At 41.0% G+C, this 17,818-nt stretch overlaps 1 protein-coding gene and 2 non-coding genes across 4 annotated transcripts in view; 2 read left to right on the top strand and 1 right to left on the bottom strand.

The window, feature by feature from the left end:
* Positions 1–17,818, bottom strand: part of LOC143004482 (nuclear receptor ROR-alpha A-like) — a 56,516-nt gene that overhangs the window by 16,359 nt on the left and 22,339 nt on the right. The window contains exon 2 of one of the 2 annotated variants that reach the window (XM_076155381.1): positions 3,546–3,566. In XM_076155381.1, coding sequence (XP_076011496.1) covers positions 3,546–3,566 — 21 coding nt within the window. Of the gene's footprint in view, positions 1–949; positions 1,383–3,545; positions 3,567–17,818 lie in introns of those variants that run through there. The other variant, XM_076155382.1, reaches the window with a different exon arrangement.
* Positions 3,707–3,779, top strand: trnav-uac (transfer RNA valine (anticodon UAC)). Its single transcript has one exon. It is a non-coding gene; the product is annotated as a tRNA-Val (tRNA).
* Positions 11,443–11,515, top strand: trnav-uac (transfer RNA valine (anticodon UAC)). The gene has a single exon. It is a non-coding gene; the product is annotated as a tRNA-Val (tRNA).

The following is a 17,818-nucleotide window of genomic DNA, read 5'->3' on the forward strand; positions in this document are numbered from 1 at the left end:
CTGAATTGAGACCAGCTGTTCAGGCAAAACACCACCAGAAAAGAAAGAGAGTATAATATATATAGATATAAAGAACAGAACGGTTCTGTACAGTTGCTCCTGTGTTCCCCTGTCTTTCCATTCTGTCCCCACATGTATGACAGAACTTATTCCACATTTTAACATGTTAATGAACCACTTCGCCCAGATCCAAATATTCATCTGGATTTGGCAATCAAGTTTCCATGATTGGACAGGGGTCCCACTTATGGCATCGCTGTACGTCTAGAAACAGCCAATGAATACCAACGTGTAGCTGCCATAATGCTGATTCAGCGACTGTAGAGCACGTTGCTGCCTTCTTGGGCATAGATGTGACACTTCTTGGTAAGCCTGTCAAACAGCTTCGGTCAAGCGCACAAGATGAAGTAGGTTTGTTTGTTTACTCAGAAAACACAATATTACAAAGTCAAGTGTGTTTTCAAACCACCAAACAAATAGATGTTATCCATCTAACAAAGTCGTCACTCGACAAACTCACAACAGTGATGACATCCAAACTTACACATTAATAACAATGAGGTCACATTTATACATTATGAAATATCAATCACCAAGTTCATCTCTGTCTCTTAAACAACAAAGTTTTCAAAAGCTCCACACACTGGAAACCAAGAGAGAGAGAGAGAGAGAGAGAGAGAGAGAGAGAGAGAGAGAGAGAGAGAGAGCAGACAGAGTACTAAGTAAATAAAAGTGAGAGGGACAGAGACGAGGACACAACAAGTGAGTGAGACAAAGGGGACAAAGAGAAAGACAGTGAGAAAGCAACAGAAACAGAGGAGATAGAAGAGAGAAAGACAGAGAAAGCTTAAAAGGAGGACAGCAACAGAGCAAGAAGGGACTGAGACAAAGAAGGATATAGATATATTTATATAGAGACATACAGAGAGGAGGAAGAGACATGACTTACCTTTCATAGCTGAAATCACAAAATACATATTTAAGATCCAAAACATCCATGAAGGAAAAAAAGCAATGGAAAAACTCTCTCTCTCTCTATTTTAACCTGTCTGTCTTTCTGTCTGTCTTGCACCTACAGTCTCTCCCTGTCTCTCTCCTTCTCCTTCTGTAGGACTGTCTCCTGCTCTCTGCCTGTCTTTCTGTTCTGCCTCTCTCTCGCTCTCCCTGTGTGTCAGAAGTAACTCACACTCTCTCTCTCTCTCTCTCTCTATCCCTCCCAGCTCTGACACTCTGTTTGCTCTCCACCGCATGTGTATCCATGTGACTGTGATGTCATCACTGGTCCTACCTCTGACTCCGCCTTCTGACTGACACAGCTGTAAACCAATGAGACAATAGGAGACCTAAGGGCCAGCTTTGATAGGCCACGTGTGTATGTGTGTGTGTGTGTGTGTGTGTGTGTGTGTGTGAGAGAGAGAGGGATTTTTGCAAAAATGGAAAAATCTGAAAATTTTAAAAAAATTAAGAGAAGCATTGGAAAGACACTTATTATGCTTTAATGTAGCATTTCCTCAAAAAAATTGTTCTGATTTGCCACACCAGCTCTGTAATCTGCAGGCTGTGACTGATTTCATCGGCGATCAGTCACTGTCGTGGTTGTGTTCTAAATGAAGATAGGAGGATATGAGCCTGATTACCTCTGAGCTGGTCCCACTGAGGAAGAGGAGACATCTTCATATGCCTGATTAATTTCTCTAAAGGGCAAAATGTGACGTGGCACATTGGTTATTATGATAAACTGAAGTGTTTTTGTCACCGTGTTCACGCTGTGGAAGGTGATCATTACCAGAACCTTAATACTCTGTTGTGACGTTCATTCCTTATTATTGGCTATTTTTAACCACACACCCCCCAACAAATCATCAACAACAACAACGTCAACTCAGCAACTCTGCTCTCATGGAAGAAACTGTGCTAATTATGATGTTGTACATAACACGTAAACAACATGTTTCCCAACGCACACGGAGGCAGGATTAATATTGTGCTTAAAGGGTAAAGCATGAAATGTATGGCAGAAGATGAATCCCTACAATTCCTGCTCTCTGCTGTTAATTGCATCACCCAGTTAATTATCAGTGGGATGGAGAAAACCGGGGCTGATGGGAAAATTGATGCAACAATGGTGGATTAATTTTGTCATTTGTATTCATATGATTTTTTACATCCTTTGATATATTCTTTTATTCTCTTTCCTTTTTTAACCCTTTTCGTATAATTTTGTGTATTATTATTTTATACTAGTCTTTTACATCCTACACTCATTAATTCTTTTAAATTACTGTTACACTGGATTTATTTCTTTTATTTGTTCTCAAATATTTTTGTTGCTCTGTTTTATTTCCATTTTATTTTTCCTGACTTATTCCACTTTCTTTTATCTGATCATTTGTGAAAAAGCACTTTGAGTTGCAATTGTGTAGGAAAAGTGCTATGCAATTTAGAAATTAAGAATCAAAATACAAGTTGCTAGATTGTTTAAAATAAGTAAGTGTTGCGGTCCGTTAAAAGTGAGTTTTGGTTTGTTTTGTTGTTAAGATTAAATTAAATATTAAGATTAATATTAAAGTTCAGGGAATTAATTAAGGGAATCACAAGAAAGATAATTTTGTGTGTGTGTGTGTGTGTGTGTGTGTCTGTGTGTCTGTGCGTCTGTGCGTCTGTGTGTCTGTGTTTGTCAGTGTACAGGGCCATAGGGAGAACATGGCCTTTTCCTCATCATATATTAACAAATGAACTTCATTACTGAGAGGTTTGTAGTTTGGTTTCATCCCCTCAGCAATGCTTTAGTGAGCAATGGCGTTAATGATTCAACTGTGTGATTCTGTCAGAAACCCCACAGTGGATGGAAGAAGCCTTTCAGATGAAGAGCAAAACGTCTTCAATCTTATTTTTCATTTCAGTGATTGCACTTAAACTTCCTAGACAGATGACTTCCTGGATGACTGAGGTGAACCTTCACAGATGGATTATGTAAGGAACGATTCAGTGAGATTAAATGTTCAGTCAATTAAATTACAGTGAGGAAATATCGATATTTTCCGATCCCGATGTTTCATTTTGAAAATAGATCCTCACATAAAAACACTGATATTGTGTGTATTTAGAAGTAAAAAGTGTTGCCACGAAAACAATGATAAAGCAAAGTGTGATATGATGATGCATCAATACTACAAACCAGATCAAACTCATGTAAATCTGCCATGCTACAGAACATGAGAACTTACAATGGAGGAGAGAAGAGACGAGCCGCCTGAACAGCCAAATGCTGTGAGTGGACTTTGTGTTGGAGGAATAGCTTGTTATTTTTGGAGGAAATTGACCAATCCTGTCCCCCTTTGCTCCCTGTACATTTACATCAATTGGAAGGAGATTATGTTTAAAATAAATAACAGCAAAACATCTGAACAAAAACGTGTCAATCAACGCTTGTGTGTCACATCTCAGCTGGGTGAAAATTGTCCTACGTCACACTATACAAACAGTAACTGTTAGTGAAACACAAACACAGCAGACACCAAGTGGAAATGAAAGTGTGGACTTACACGTGTGCGTCTTCTTCACACCTGCAAGACAAGAGAAGAGAGACAAATCATTTCAGCTGCAGAAGAGATGAAACATGTTTGCTTGTTGTTGCCATGTAACACCCTCTATAGGTTTGAAGTTTGCTTTTTACAGAAATGCATTATCTGCAGCACTGCAGACAGGTTCCATAGTGTAGTGGTTATCACGTCTGCTTTACACGCAGAAGGTCCTGGGTTCAATCCCCAGTGGAACCAAGTTTTCTTTAAAAGCAGAAAATAATCACATTTCCTTGCTGAGACCATCCTCTCATGACCTGCAAATCGATCAGTTCAAGCTTTCTCATGGAAGTTTCAAATCTCTCTGCTCAGATGATCGTTGACGCCGGACGGAGCAGACGCGAGTCAGGGGACTTGAGGCCCCGCTATCCCTTATCATGCAGCCACGCCCTTTCAGTGGCAAGCTGATTGTTCTCTTGCTCAGATATCTCTTCCTCTTCAGACAGACAGAACATTTGCAACATTGTGGTTGAGATGAATGAACTCACTCTGAGCTCGTTCTTCGTCATATATTTCACACTTGCGCATCTCAAATTAACATTTCTATTTCAGCCATTTTACCTTTTGAAGGTTCTAATTTACGTTTCCTCATTGTTATGTATTTTTGCAATTTCAGTCCTTCAGATGCTTTCTCCACTGCATCTATGGCTCTGTTTAGGTCTTCCTCTGCCAGCTTCTTTTGGGGAATACCGCCAAGGATTATCCACTTCCTTGGGAAATGCCTCTTTTTGACTGAACTGTCTCCATTTAGCTCAGGTTTTCTCAGTTCAATTGTCGCAGCACATCATCGTATTCTTCAGCATACATTTTTTGATATACTAGGTAACTTCCCTTTGTATTGCTTATTCAGAAAAAATACTAAATCACAAAGTCAAGCGTACTCACCAAACTAACAATGATGTCATCCAGTAAACAAAAACAACAGTGATGCCATCACAATCCAGTTCAAATTCCACTTCATCTCTGGCACTAACACACGATTTATTACAAATAACAGCATAAACTACACCTCTCATCTAGATTCTAATCATCAGGATAAATTAACTGGATGTGTGTTCAGCGTCGATTAAAATCAACTCTGCACTGATCTGTTTAATAAAACATCCAGAGGGGAAAAGATCGCTGATGAATGGCTGCAGCTGATTACGTAAATTATAGCTTAATCATTTGTGAAACACACTTATATTACATTACATAGATGCTTGTCAAAGTGCTGATCTTCAGGGTTATAATTATAATCACAGAAGTAAATGAAAACAACATTACAGAATTCCTCCAAACACTCTGTAAGTGACGTGAGGATGTTTCAGTGAGGGAAACGTTGAGGAGGTTCCAGCCTGCGATCCTGAGCAGGATATGCAGGTATCATGATGGATGGTGGGACAGTTTTTGGACTGTGTTAGAGTTCTATCAGCCTTGGGATAGAAACATCACACTGACACGGAGGACAAAGCCACTTTGTTATAAGTGTTTACACACACAGTATCAGAGTGATGAAGAGCTGCAGCAGCTCAAGCGTCTGTCTGAGTTGCTGAAGGCCCTGTAGGTTGGAGACAATCTGGAGGCCAAAATCTGTTGGGGCCATGCACGACACGCTCCACTCCCTCAACCCATCTGGGCAAGGTTACTGCATGGGTGTGTGTGTGTGTACGCAGTGACATTTTTGCACAATGTGTTTGTACATAAAATACGGAATATAATCAGAACCGTGGCGACCTCGATTTACATTTAAATATTACATTTCTACAAAGTCATGTACAAATGATAAACTGACAAACTCAGAATAAACACACACGCAAAGTTATGGGGTTAATTCTCCACAAAGTCAGTCTGCATAAGCTAGCCAGACAAAACCGAACAGCTCTGAAGCTCAGAACGGATCTGGAGGCAGATAGAACCTGATCATGCCAGTGAGGGTTTGGGGTAAACAAAGCACTTCCAAGCAAATGTGGCTGTATGGAAAGGCCTTTGATGATCATGGATGCGTCCTGAAAAATCACAGTTTTCTAAGTTTAAATGTACGTCGTCTTTATCTCTGTGACCTTAAAGTAATGATAAAACAACAGAAATCTAATATAAGTGTTAAACTATTATAACAGGCATAAAGTGTATAAATACTCTTCCAGGACAGATGCAGGATAAATACTTTCATGTACGTCTGTCTGTCTGTCTATTCCTGTTTGTCTTGTTTCCCAGCTCATCTCTCTCTCCTGCCGGGACAGTTCACCTCTCCTGTCGAGTCACCTCCCATCAGCCATCTGCTTGTCTGCCTTCACACACACACACACACACATACACGCGGCAGCACGTTCCATCACTGTCTAACGCAGCCTGTGGAGGCAGACATGCAGCGCTGCGTCTCCTTGCTCAGTCCTTCCTGTCTGCAGTGATTTCTGTCACCGGAATATCTTTTAACGTCCCATGTGACTTTAATTTTGTCACCGCTTTTTCATTTCTCACAAGGGTTACAGTATTTATTTTGAAGGATAACTGTGGTTGTTAAGAATGTGGCCTGTAATTCCTCCTTATGGCAATCAAACCAAATGCTCAACCATAACTAAATAAGAACATTTGATATTAGTAATGTCACAACGTTTCCAACTGTAAACTTGAATGACACTAAATGGATACAGAGGTTGAACTTTATTGCTGATTTCATGAGTTTTGAGTTCAGAAATACTTGCACCAACTGATTCAACAAGGAGGACACGTCATAAACTGATGGCCGATAAAGTGGATTTCCATTGGGGTTGGCACCACATACATCATTTATCTGCAAAAATGACAACATTATGGATTCTATTATGGATAATTTATGCACAGCCTTAAAGGCATACCAACTGCACTTGTATGGATCATGGCTATATTTCCCCGACCTCTGCACGGTGGCAATATCCCATGATGCCTAGCAGTGTGAAGGTTGACCTACAGGTGTGTTGGGATAGAGGACAGGTCACGGTGAACGGGTGGAAACGCCTGCAGCTCTGACCTCATTAACCTAATCTGGACTGTTTTTCAACACAATAAAATCATTCAAAGCTTGTGCCATTTGGAGTTTAGTGAACATTTCCATCATGTGAAGCGCAGTGGAACGTGCTGAGTGGGGTGTGATGTAATCTGTGTTTAGCCTGGGATTGCTAGTGAGGAGCAGTGAGAGATTAGTGACAGAGTCTGAATTCTGGCGTCCCCTGGCTGAGCAGAATCGAACGCACCAAAGAACACCAATTTCTGTCATATAGCATATTAACGTTTATAAAACCTATAAAAGAAAAACGTACAAACCTTTTAGCCTAAAGTCTTCTCAATGGCTGCTAGAAATGAACAGGAGCAAATGGACCGAGAGCTAAAGAGAGACAAACACAGAGTCTCCCTCTGTGTCCTTAATTCTCTAATATAATGGTGAGAAATTATCTAATTTCCTCCCACCCATTTAACTAATCCACAGCAGGTTGAACTGTCCCAAGGCAATTTTTAAGAGCAGAAAATGAAATGATTTCTTTATTCCCTTGGCGTTCTTATTTCTGCAGGCATGTAATGGGTTTTCAGAGTCTGGACAGCAGGAACAAAAAGGGTCCCTTCAGCTCTGACGATCCACTGCTGCACTGACATCAAGCTGAGTCCTTGAGGACAAAAAGGACAACATGGCATTAAAATGACGGTTAGAAAAAAAAGGGCTGTGATTGTGACTTCTATGTCCTTTAACGGTGCATGAATTAGGTTCGAATAAATGAAAGTGTGATAGACTATGAGAACAAAACATGCTGTAAATTGTGAAATAAGACCGTGAATGTGGTGATTGTTTGTGATTCATGACAGGAGATGAAATCCCACATGATTCTTCATTTTAAATGTTAGTAAGGACAATATAAAGTCTCTCTCTCTCTCTCTCTCTCTCTCTCTCTCTCTCTCTCTCTCTCTCTATCTATAAAAGTGCAGTATTTGTGTGTAAAACAATGCTTACAGGTTGTGTTGACTCCTTAACTGGTCCCACTCAGACTTGAACTACTGGTACACAGGAACCCACTGATTCAATGTGGACTTTTTACTCAGAACAGCCACCAGGAGGGGGCGTAACAAACAGGTGCGCACAACTGATGGCATATCGTGTTTTTTTGAAATTTTACTCGAATGGGAACACATAGGTCCGTTATCTGCAGTTCTAGCAACATTGTCTGTGGTAATTGGTTAGTTTATGTAAAGCCTCTGAAAGGCTTAGCGTCCAGGCACAGGTTGCAGCTGACACAGAACTCAACACCAAACTGCCCTGAAAACAAGAGAATAAGAACAAATCCACCCTCTACTTATGAGACACAAACAATAAGACACACACGCTTATATGCCAAAGTGGAAATGTTCACGTCAACTGTGACATCATTCATGTTGTCTTTATGGGTGTTTCCATTCATGTCAAATTTTTTGGTGATGCAAATAATAAATAAAACTATTATCGAGGATTTATATGTGAAACAGTGGCAATGAGAATCAATGTTTGCAAATGATGGATCACTGAACTTATTTTTGTGGGAAGTTCAGAGGCAGGGACGATGCATGTTACGACTCTGGACAAACAGACATACTGCTCTCCAATTATAGCAGATGGTCAGGAGCAATATGAGGTACATTTTTACATAAGATACAAAACTGACATGTTTGGCGATATTCCTTCCCATCAAGCCTCAGAATTTTGTCCAATTGAGTCGGATTGTGTTTGACTGAGAAAGAACAGAACTTATCCCTTCAGCTTATCAGAGTTCCTACATCAAACTCCCACATCAATCCTAAAAAGAAAACATCCTAGAAAACCTTTACAACATTTAATATGATTTCCTCTGCAATAATAATATCCATTTCCTATGGTCTAATGAAGGGAAAGAGAAGGAGAGGAGGAAAGCTTGGGAGGAGACACCTGGGTGTAACTTAGGACCTAGGAAGCCTGCGCAAGCTTCATGCATGCTGCAGGCCTCCTCTCAGGGAGAACAAGCCAAAACAAATGATGCTGTTGATTTCATTGATCATCAAACGCTGACCTGGAAACAGCTTGATTTAATGTTGCTACAAAAATGCTCATCAGCAAAAAAAAAAATCTCTCGCTCTGTTTCTCCAGGTCCAGCAGGCATCGTTGTTTATCTGCAGTGACCTTTGACTGCTTCCAAAAATTAATCCTGCCTGCACGCACACGAACATCCCCCCGCTTCATATTTCAAAGACTTAATCACAGGCATTGTCTTCAAACACACTTACAAGGCCCCATCGTGGAATCTGGGCCAGATTAGAATATTCATGAGTTTTGACCTTTTCAACTCTGGGCCGCGAGGATGGAAAAGCAGCTGCTTCAGCTCAGGGAAATCCACAAATCAACTGATGTAGGATGCTTTAGGACGTTACTGCACAGAGAGAAGTGTACCATAAAAGGCAGTAATGTGCCAATAAAGGAAAAGACCTCCAGCTGATGTCATCATCTAAGGTTCAAATCTCATTTTTGGTTGCTGTTTGTTACTTTAAAGTCTGTGTTTCCAGTCCTGCAGGTTTTTCGATCTTTCTATGTAATAATGTAAATGTAAATTTCACCTTGCTGCTCCCAGGAACCCGAGACCCCTGACACTATGTGAATGAACGCAAACACACATTTGTTGATTTGCCACATGAAACGCTGCGCTGTTGACGGGACAAAGTTTGGCTTCGAAAAATCTTTCTGCCAAACCGACCAAAAAACAAAGAAGGCCGCAAAAATGTTGTTTTGCCATTTCTGAGGCGGCAGCTGTTGTTCACAAAGCGTGTGAGCAGTGACTTTTGAGAGAAAATGTTAATTATGTTTAGTCTATTTTAGTCAATTTTATTATTTTTGAGACTTTCCTTCTGACGTTTCTCAAATCAAGGATTCAAGGAAGATTGTTAGTGTTAATTCCTCAATCTCCAGCGTCTCTCTTATTCTTCCTAGTCTTGATTCCTGTGTCTGACCTGACCTTGTTTACCCTTTTGACGTCGAGTTTTGGTCTAGCCCTTCTGTGCCATTGCCTTGTTATCTCCCAGTTTTGTGTCTGCTTTGGGTCTGATCTTACTCATCTCACTTAAACGACGCAATTTGTTCTTATTTTCATTGTGGCCCCTCGCAACGATTTGCGATTATAATATAATTACTGAATGTTTTTCAGTTACATATGAACAGGCTGGTTTGCATCTATGTTCTATTTTGTGTCCTCCATAATTTAGCAGAACATAAGGTCACACATTATGGACGTAGAAGGCGTCTCCCTGCAGGGTTTGGACTGAGTGGAGACATGAAGAGGAAAAGCTGGAGACGTGCTGAGGTTCCCTCAGGGCTCTGAGGGATGTAGGACTGATCCATTAACTGAGCCTGGAGAGTGCTGGAGAACCAGAAACAGACTGGTTTATTAATTAGCTAAGTTCAGACTGTCTGTCTCAGTGGATCCAGCTACAGTATATCTAAATGATGTACTTCAGTTGATTTGGAGGGCACTTGAAAATTGATTTAAGTTCATGAAATCCTGTCTTTGCTTGAGAAAATCTATGAAGAAACATCACAAAAATGCTGATCCAAATATTACAGCTAAAAACAATAATAGCAATGATATAAAAAAAGACTTTACAAGACAGACTAAATTATGAATTTGCAGAGTTTTCTTCTGATGAAGCTATTTTTCTTATCATGTTTGTTGTTTACGAAGTTAGTGTGACTCACTCACTGAAAGAGTAGAAGAAGAAAATAAGTGATGCTTTTGGTCTGCAGATTGTAATTTTCAACAACACATAGTTCTAGAACTATTACAAATTTTAAGTTGCTGTCTCAAATGTCCTTCATGGGATTTCGAATGCAATCTTGTTGTCATGCTTTGAGTCGATTCATTCCTCTCTTTCTGTCTCTCTCCCCTCTCTCTCCATCAGTGTGTGTGTGTGTGTATTGTTGCGTGAGAGGTCATCCATTAGCAGAATGGATTTGACCTCAGGGGTAAACTTTGCTCTGTCAATGAATAAAGCATCAGGCGGTCGCTCGGTGGAAAAATCTGAAAATTATTAATATTATTGTACCACCATCATCATCATCATCAGATGAGGATGAGCAGCAGCACAAACATCTGCAGCAGCACAGAGCTAAACAATGGAGCCTGAGCTAAATGTAGACAGTGAAGGCATTATGATTATGATGATGTAATTTTTTTCTTTGTTTTTGTTGGTCATGTGATCACTGAGACAAATTGACACAACATAACTACCTCTTAAAAAAAAGAGAAAAAAACACCAGTGCTTCAACGGGTAATGTTGAAGCAAAGGGAGAAGGAAAATGTACTTTTTACTGCATATTGTACTATACTGTACAATACTGTACAGAAAAGTAGAAGAGTACTCTTGTACTCGCATACTTTCTGTGGTGTGCTGTATTGCATAGTGTTGTGCTGTATAATACTGTACTGTGTAGCATGTGCAGGGTCTCCGTCTGTCAGAGCAGCTTTGAAAGGGTTCATCCATCTGGTCCATATGGGGCCCTGAGGGTGTGTGAGTGCGTGTGTGGGTGCAAGTGTGTGTGTGAGTGTGTTGGGGGGGGGGGCACAGAAGGTGTAGCAGCATGTTACTCTAACAGTATGGAGGCCAAGTGAAGCGACCAGGAGCTGAAAATACCAAGTTAATAAGCATGGGAGGGGGTCAACTGTTTTCTATTTTGTGTGTGTGTGTGTGTGTGTGTGTGCGCGTGTGTGTGTGTGTGTGTGTGTGTCTCCAAGCTCATAATAATGATAATGATAATACTACTCCTACTGCTACCACCACAAATAATAATAGTAATAATAATAAATTGGTAATATAGGCTGATGATATCTTATAGTCATGGTGTAGGTGAGGAAATAAGGGTTCCATAGTGTAGTGGTCATCACGTCTGCTTTACACGCAGAAGGCCCTGGGTTCAATCCCCAGTGGAACCAATTGTTTCTTTAGTATGATATTACAATTTTCACAGCTGCACATTGCAGCAAAAAATCTTTAAACGTTAGCTCAGGCCAGTCATGTTACTCAAGACTGCACCAGCTCATACACTGTACATGCATCTACAATTACAGCAACAGTGTGTCAGTTGTGTTTGGTTGCTGGTGATAAGCTGCTGGTTTTCCTTCTGTATGCGACAAAGAACGTTACTGTGGTTAGACAGGATGTGCGTGTGTGTGCATGCTGCACTGTAAGAATCGATCACCAGCCGGACACATGCCATGTAAACACAACCTATTTTGGTCTTTGTCAACACAAAATACCACATAGTGTGTGTGGACGAGGGACACACATCATGCGGTCAAATAAATGGAAGCAGCAATGGAAATGTCATGATGAACCACAGCTAATGGGCATTTGGAAGGACCTGCTGAGGAGCCTTATACAGCTAAAAGGAATCAAATAGAATAATAAACCGAAGCAGTAGGAGTGCTAAGGGAGTGCAGAAATAAAAAAAGAGCTAAAATAAGACCAAACCAAATTAGTACAAAATGTTTTGACCAAAGCAGAGCCAGAATGGGAGATTGGATTTTACTGCGCTTGCGGTAACTTTGAATGCTGAAGCTTTGGGTCTACGGGACAAGTCAGGAGTTGATTGTTTGATCTGAATATTTCTGAAGAACAAGGTTCCATAACGTAGTGGTCATCACGTCTGCTTTAAACGCAGAAAGTCTTGGGTTCGATCCCCAGTGGAATCAAAACTACTGCATTTTTGGAAGTGGAACCAGGCTTACCAATCATATAGAATAAAGTACAATTTTATTTTGCTGTTGTATCTCCTCTATCACCTTTACATCTTTGCCACGCCACAAATTGTGACAGCAAAATGCTCTGCGACCATTGCAAACAAATCCTGAGGAATTAGTAAATTTAGAGATAGTCCTTACTCAAATCCTAAAAATGGAAAAAAAAAAAAATTGTGAGATGTATTGATGAAAGCATTCATTGCGTAATGCTCGTCTATGTGTGTGTGCGTGTGTGTTAGTTGCTGCACACTGACAGCTAACACCTACTGTAAGATGGAAATGTGAGATCTATACCCTTCAGGGAGCTCAGTGGAAATCCAGACAGCAGCAGTAAACTGGCAGACCGAATCCTCCTGATACTCTTGTGTTGTCACTTGCTGTTTGAGGATGCAATACAGCTGCAGTGATACTGATCTCCTTCAAGACATTCTGGATCGCCACGTGTCAGATTTGTTCTCCGATGTCAAAGACGAAGGACAACAACTTACCTTCCCTCGCTGTGAAGCAACACAACTGAATTATTAGCTCACACACCCTCGAGGGTCAATCTGTCCAAACCTTCTGCAGTTTGTGGTTAATCCAGCCAGATCACAGTGCTGCTCTGTGCAGTTTGAGAACAAAGTCATGTAAATGGGAAACACACGAAGAATATTACAATGTCCCCACTTTTGTTGCCTGTTATCCATGACCATCCTCCCTAACTTGGGTCTATATTTACCATATTGTCCAATAAAAGGCAAAAACACAAAAAGAAAAATTAATCCATACATCCCTATAGTCCATGTTAGGCTACGCATTGAGTATATGAGCAACATGTTGAGTATTAGTTCACTCTTTTTTAAAATCGCACACTAGTTTCCTTGCAGCTCATGAGATTGAAATGTCCCCAATCATAAAAGTTGTCTTTCTAAAGATGGGAGCTTTTTCCTCAGTCACTTACCACAGTATCAGACTCTAGAGCTACTTAAGTAAACCATAATGATGCCATCGAACTAACAAAGTGATGTCATGAAGATACGCCAGTAATGTCATTGAAACTAACCAGTTACAAAAATGTCACAAGCTGTCACGTTTTCAAATGTTTCTAAATTGTACATCTTAGACTTTCTAAAATACCAATCAGCCAGTTCATATCAGGCCTGGGGCGCTAGTCGCTTGGCTAGGTGCATATCTGGTCCCTGGCATTGTTGCTGTTCCTCTGGAGTCCAGCAACATTTCAACTACTCTCCACATGGCTATCCTCCTGCATAAAACCAAAGAGGGGGTCTGTCCCTATTTTACTTGGCAAACCTTGCTCTTTCTGCTCTCTTCGCTGTTTGATATCAAAGAAAGACAACCCAATGTTCTCTCAATGGGGTAGGGTAGTTTAAATGTCACGGCCCATGGGTTAGTAGGGTTGTCCATCTCTCCCAATGAGCAAATGTCTTTCATAGTTTTGCAACATCCGACCAAAACCAATGCATAAGCACTTAGTCTTTCTTTCACTGGACATGATTTGTGGCCATTTGAGGCTTTTATCAGTGAATGAGCTGGCGATCTGTGGTTTATCTCCATCATGCTTATGGAGCAGTTGCATCACTTTGAAGTAACCTTCGTCACTTTGCATGTAGGCACATCTACAAATAAGCTCTTTGGGTTCTCTGGCCGTAAATTGTTCTGTGTAGTACAATTTGTCTTGACTTGACTCTTCACTTTCGATTTTGGGGGTTGTTAGGCTGAGTTTAAGCGCTCCAAACTGGGAGATGATAAGTCAAACCATTTATCCGTATCCTTGCTGCAGGGTGAGGGAAATAAATGATTTAAGTCGCAAAGAATTCGGTCCAACTTTAGGGTATACAAGGACGACGACAGAGAATGGGATGAAAAATAAAAACTAAATAATAAGTGGAGTAAATACTTTTAGCTGCCTGAGGTGTAACTTTTAGTGACTTTGGTTACTTCAACACTTCTCTGTTCAGCTCCATCTTTCATGATTTGCAGCTGTGCAGTGCAGTGTGGGGAGTTCAGTTGTACTGTGGGGTTAGACTGGATTAAAGGAAATAAGTTATCACAGCATCTGTGGGAAACAGTACCCGTTTTTACTCTGTGAGCACAGTAGTGCTGAGTGGAAGTGGATGAAAGGTACTACCAAGGTTTCAGAATGTTCTTACATGAACAATACGTCACATCTAAGATTCATCCTTATTGAAATTTAGCCTTTCTACAACTAAATGAGAGAAACTGCTAATTACATTTCTGTCCAAGGGTATACAATAGATGATGTTTGGACAATTACACTACAATTAACTTTGTATGTGGACCATTAACATAGCATGTGATTAGGTTTCCCTCAATTCCAATTTTTATTTATTACTGATTTCTTCATTAAAGGGCAGAATCTGCAGGTTTTTCCCCCGTCTTACTTCAGTAAATTGTATCACAGCACTGCCTGTGAGCCAAATATAACTATGTGCATGCGAGCATTCATTCATCCTGTTGGTGGAGTCGAGTCTCACCTGAGCAGCAGCAGCAGACGGAGAGACAGAATAAATCACAGCAGCGTCTCCAGACATTCAGCAGCTAAAAACAGGACAAGAGAGCGAGAAAGAGAGAGAGAGAGAGAGAGAGAGAGAGAGAGAGAGAGAGAGAGAGACGCTTGCTTCTGCTTCTAACTTCTGCAGCTACTGCTCACAGGAAAAGTGAGAACAAATGGCTTAAAAGTTTTTTCTGCTGCCCTTCAAATTCTGAACGAGATCCAAGCACAGCTGAAGGAGAGCTGAGCCGAGTGTTTCTGCGTGTCTGACTTGATATGCATACATCATTGTGGTAACTGCACTATGATGTGTCACAAAGAATGTAAATCCACAGATGTTTGTGAAACTCACTAAATCGCTGTTGGTAGATATTTGTTTTATTGTTTTCAGGACGTCCACAGTGTTCATGGCTCCGTTCAATCATAATTATGTAATATCTTTTAGCCAAGCAAGCTAAACTTGCTAAAAACCTTTGTCAACAACAAAAAACTATAAATTGTATATTTATAGATAAACATTTTTGGAGTATATGAAAAAGTAATCAGAGGTCTTTAGAGGGACCTGTGCTGTTTTTTCACCCCTTAGATTATGATGATTTCAATGCATCAATATTTAATGACAAACAGCACTCTCGAATTAAAAAAAACATATATATGATGTATTTTGTATCTTCTGGTCTACTTCCACGAGAATTTCTAATGAAGTTGTGTAGGTTTGACTGATGCTTTGGTAAACAACATGTGTAATGACTGAGCCATGCTGGTGAAAAGGTTAAGTCACCACTGAACAGAAAGTTGTCCCCTGTGAAAAGCTAAGCAGAATGAAAACAAACACACATACATACACACACGCACACACACACATACCACTACACCTTTTCCCTGTTGAGTTAACGGCTACAAAAGCAGATGTCTGCAGTAACACAGATTGATGCTCTTGCCCTAAAAACAGCGTTGTTACCTGATGACCAATGGCTGCTGTGAGAGGGTGGGGTGTCATGTGGAGAGGGGGCTATCATCAATATTTCCCCGGGCTCGGGCCGGGCTCAGGCCGGGCCCAAAGCGGAGCAGCAGCAGGATCTCCAGGGCTCCACCGTACTCTTCATCTTGTTCCACTGAGCCACGGAGCCGCAGCTTGCTGGGCCAGGTGAGAATCCATCATGGCTATTATTACCTGAGGCTCTACACTGCATCCATCACTGCACACACACACACACACACACACACACACAGACACACACACAAACACACACACACACACACACACTACATTCTGTTACTATCTCTTTGTTTCTTTTTCACATCTCTTTCATAGGATCGCAGCAGGTGCTCTGTTGCTCTCCTTCACTTTCTCATATGAACACACACACTCATGCACACACACACACACACACACACTGTCCTAGCTACCATAGCTCTATCTTCTGACATGTACTTTTCACTTCTAATAAGGCACCACAGAGATGTAAATGATAGCTCGCCATATTTAGCACTGAGCGCTGCAGCTGAGTTGTAGCTCTGAATAAGAAATCTGCATCCAACACTTTTCCTTTGGAGGGTGACCAGAAGGTTGCCGTTTTGAAACCCTGATAGTGGATGAAGTCAGAGCACTAGTAGTGTAAAGTTCTGTGCTGAATCGTACATTTATATGCGTGCCACTAACTTGGTTGTTGCTATGGTGTTGTTACATTACTTCCAGGGTGTTACTAGATGTTGCTGCTATTGCATTTCTTGGGTTATATAAGAGATCACAGTCGTGTTACTTGTTTGGGTGATAATTGACAGTTGGTACAGTTTCTTTCTATGGTTGCTAGTCTTTCTATGTGTTTCTTACAGTGTCTAGGGTGGTGTGACATCTTCATATGGTGTCCCTAAATAGACAGCTCTAGTGTTTGGATATGCATTCTTCTGGTAAATTCAGTTGTATATACATACATATATACTGTATATATAACAATTCTTCCCCTGCAGCTATGAAGGTGGCATGGATGTGGAAGAGCAAGATAAGAGCCCAAACCAATCAACTCTGTCATCTCAACGGATCAGAGTGAAGCTCAGCCTGCAGTGAAATGCAGCATACCCAGTTCATGAACATACATGCTGCTTGCTTTGTTCACCACAAGAGGCAGACGATGATGACAGCGGGAGTGATTTAATGACACAGACTTGACTCATAGCCTGAAAACCTGAAGCCACAGACGCAGAGAAAAAGCAGAAGCAGACTACAAAGACCTCAGAGGGAGACAAATTAGGACAGACTGCAGATACTTCTTCTGTGAAATGTGAAACTGAAATCCAGCAAACAACAACAACAACAACAACAAGTTTATATCTGCAATAGCTCCCCTGTGAGTCAACAATCTTGTCATGCAGCAGAAAACCAAACTGATGGCAGAAAATTGGTGAGACAACTTTGCTATTCTTCCATCCTCACCACTAGTGGGGGATGTTATTTAATTTCATTTACTTCAGAGGGTTAAACAAGTCCTGATATTTTTCAAGACGACTAGAAAGGGAAAATCTTCATCTAGAAAAAAAACAAATAAATCTAGGAGAGGGTGGAGGAAGGTTTCTCCCTGCTGCTTCTCCTGCTGAGACGTGATTCAACTCGTTACCCATCAAACTAACACACACTCCCCCTGCACCCAAACTGTGTGAGCACTCAGCATGTTTGGATTCCCGCATCTCCCTCTCCTCTCATTCCCCTCCTTCTCCCCTGATGCATCGTCCTCGCAATTGCCGCAACAGTCTGACTGTCGCAAACACTTTGCCGGATTGCTGGCAAATTGCTCTAATCAGCCTTTTTTCGGAGGGTAACACATTGTTTCTATCGTGGCTCATTTTGGTGAGATCACGCTTTCTTGCAGTGAAACTCAGAACAGATTGCGAGCCGAATTAGTCAGTGATACTTTAACCCCCAGGAGTGTGCTGTAAACACTCCATCACAGTATACATGCGCGCTATAAAGCAAGCTGTTACACTGA

This window comes from Genypterus blacodes, unplaced genomic scaffold (assembly GCF_046128005.1).
Source record: "Genypterus blacodes isolate CSIRO-AG114 ecotype Tasmania unplaced genomic scaffold, CSIRO-AGI_Gbla_v1 ptg000067l_1, whole genome shotgun sequence".
Taxonomy (NCBI): Eukaryota; Metazoa; Chordata; class Actinopteri; order Ophidiiformes; family Ophidiidae; genus Genypterus; species Genypterus blacodes.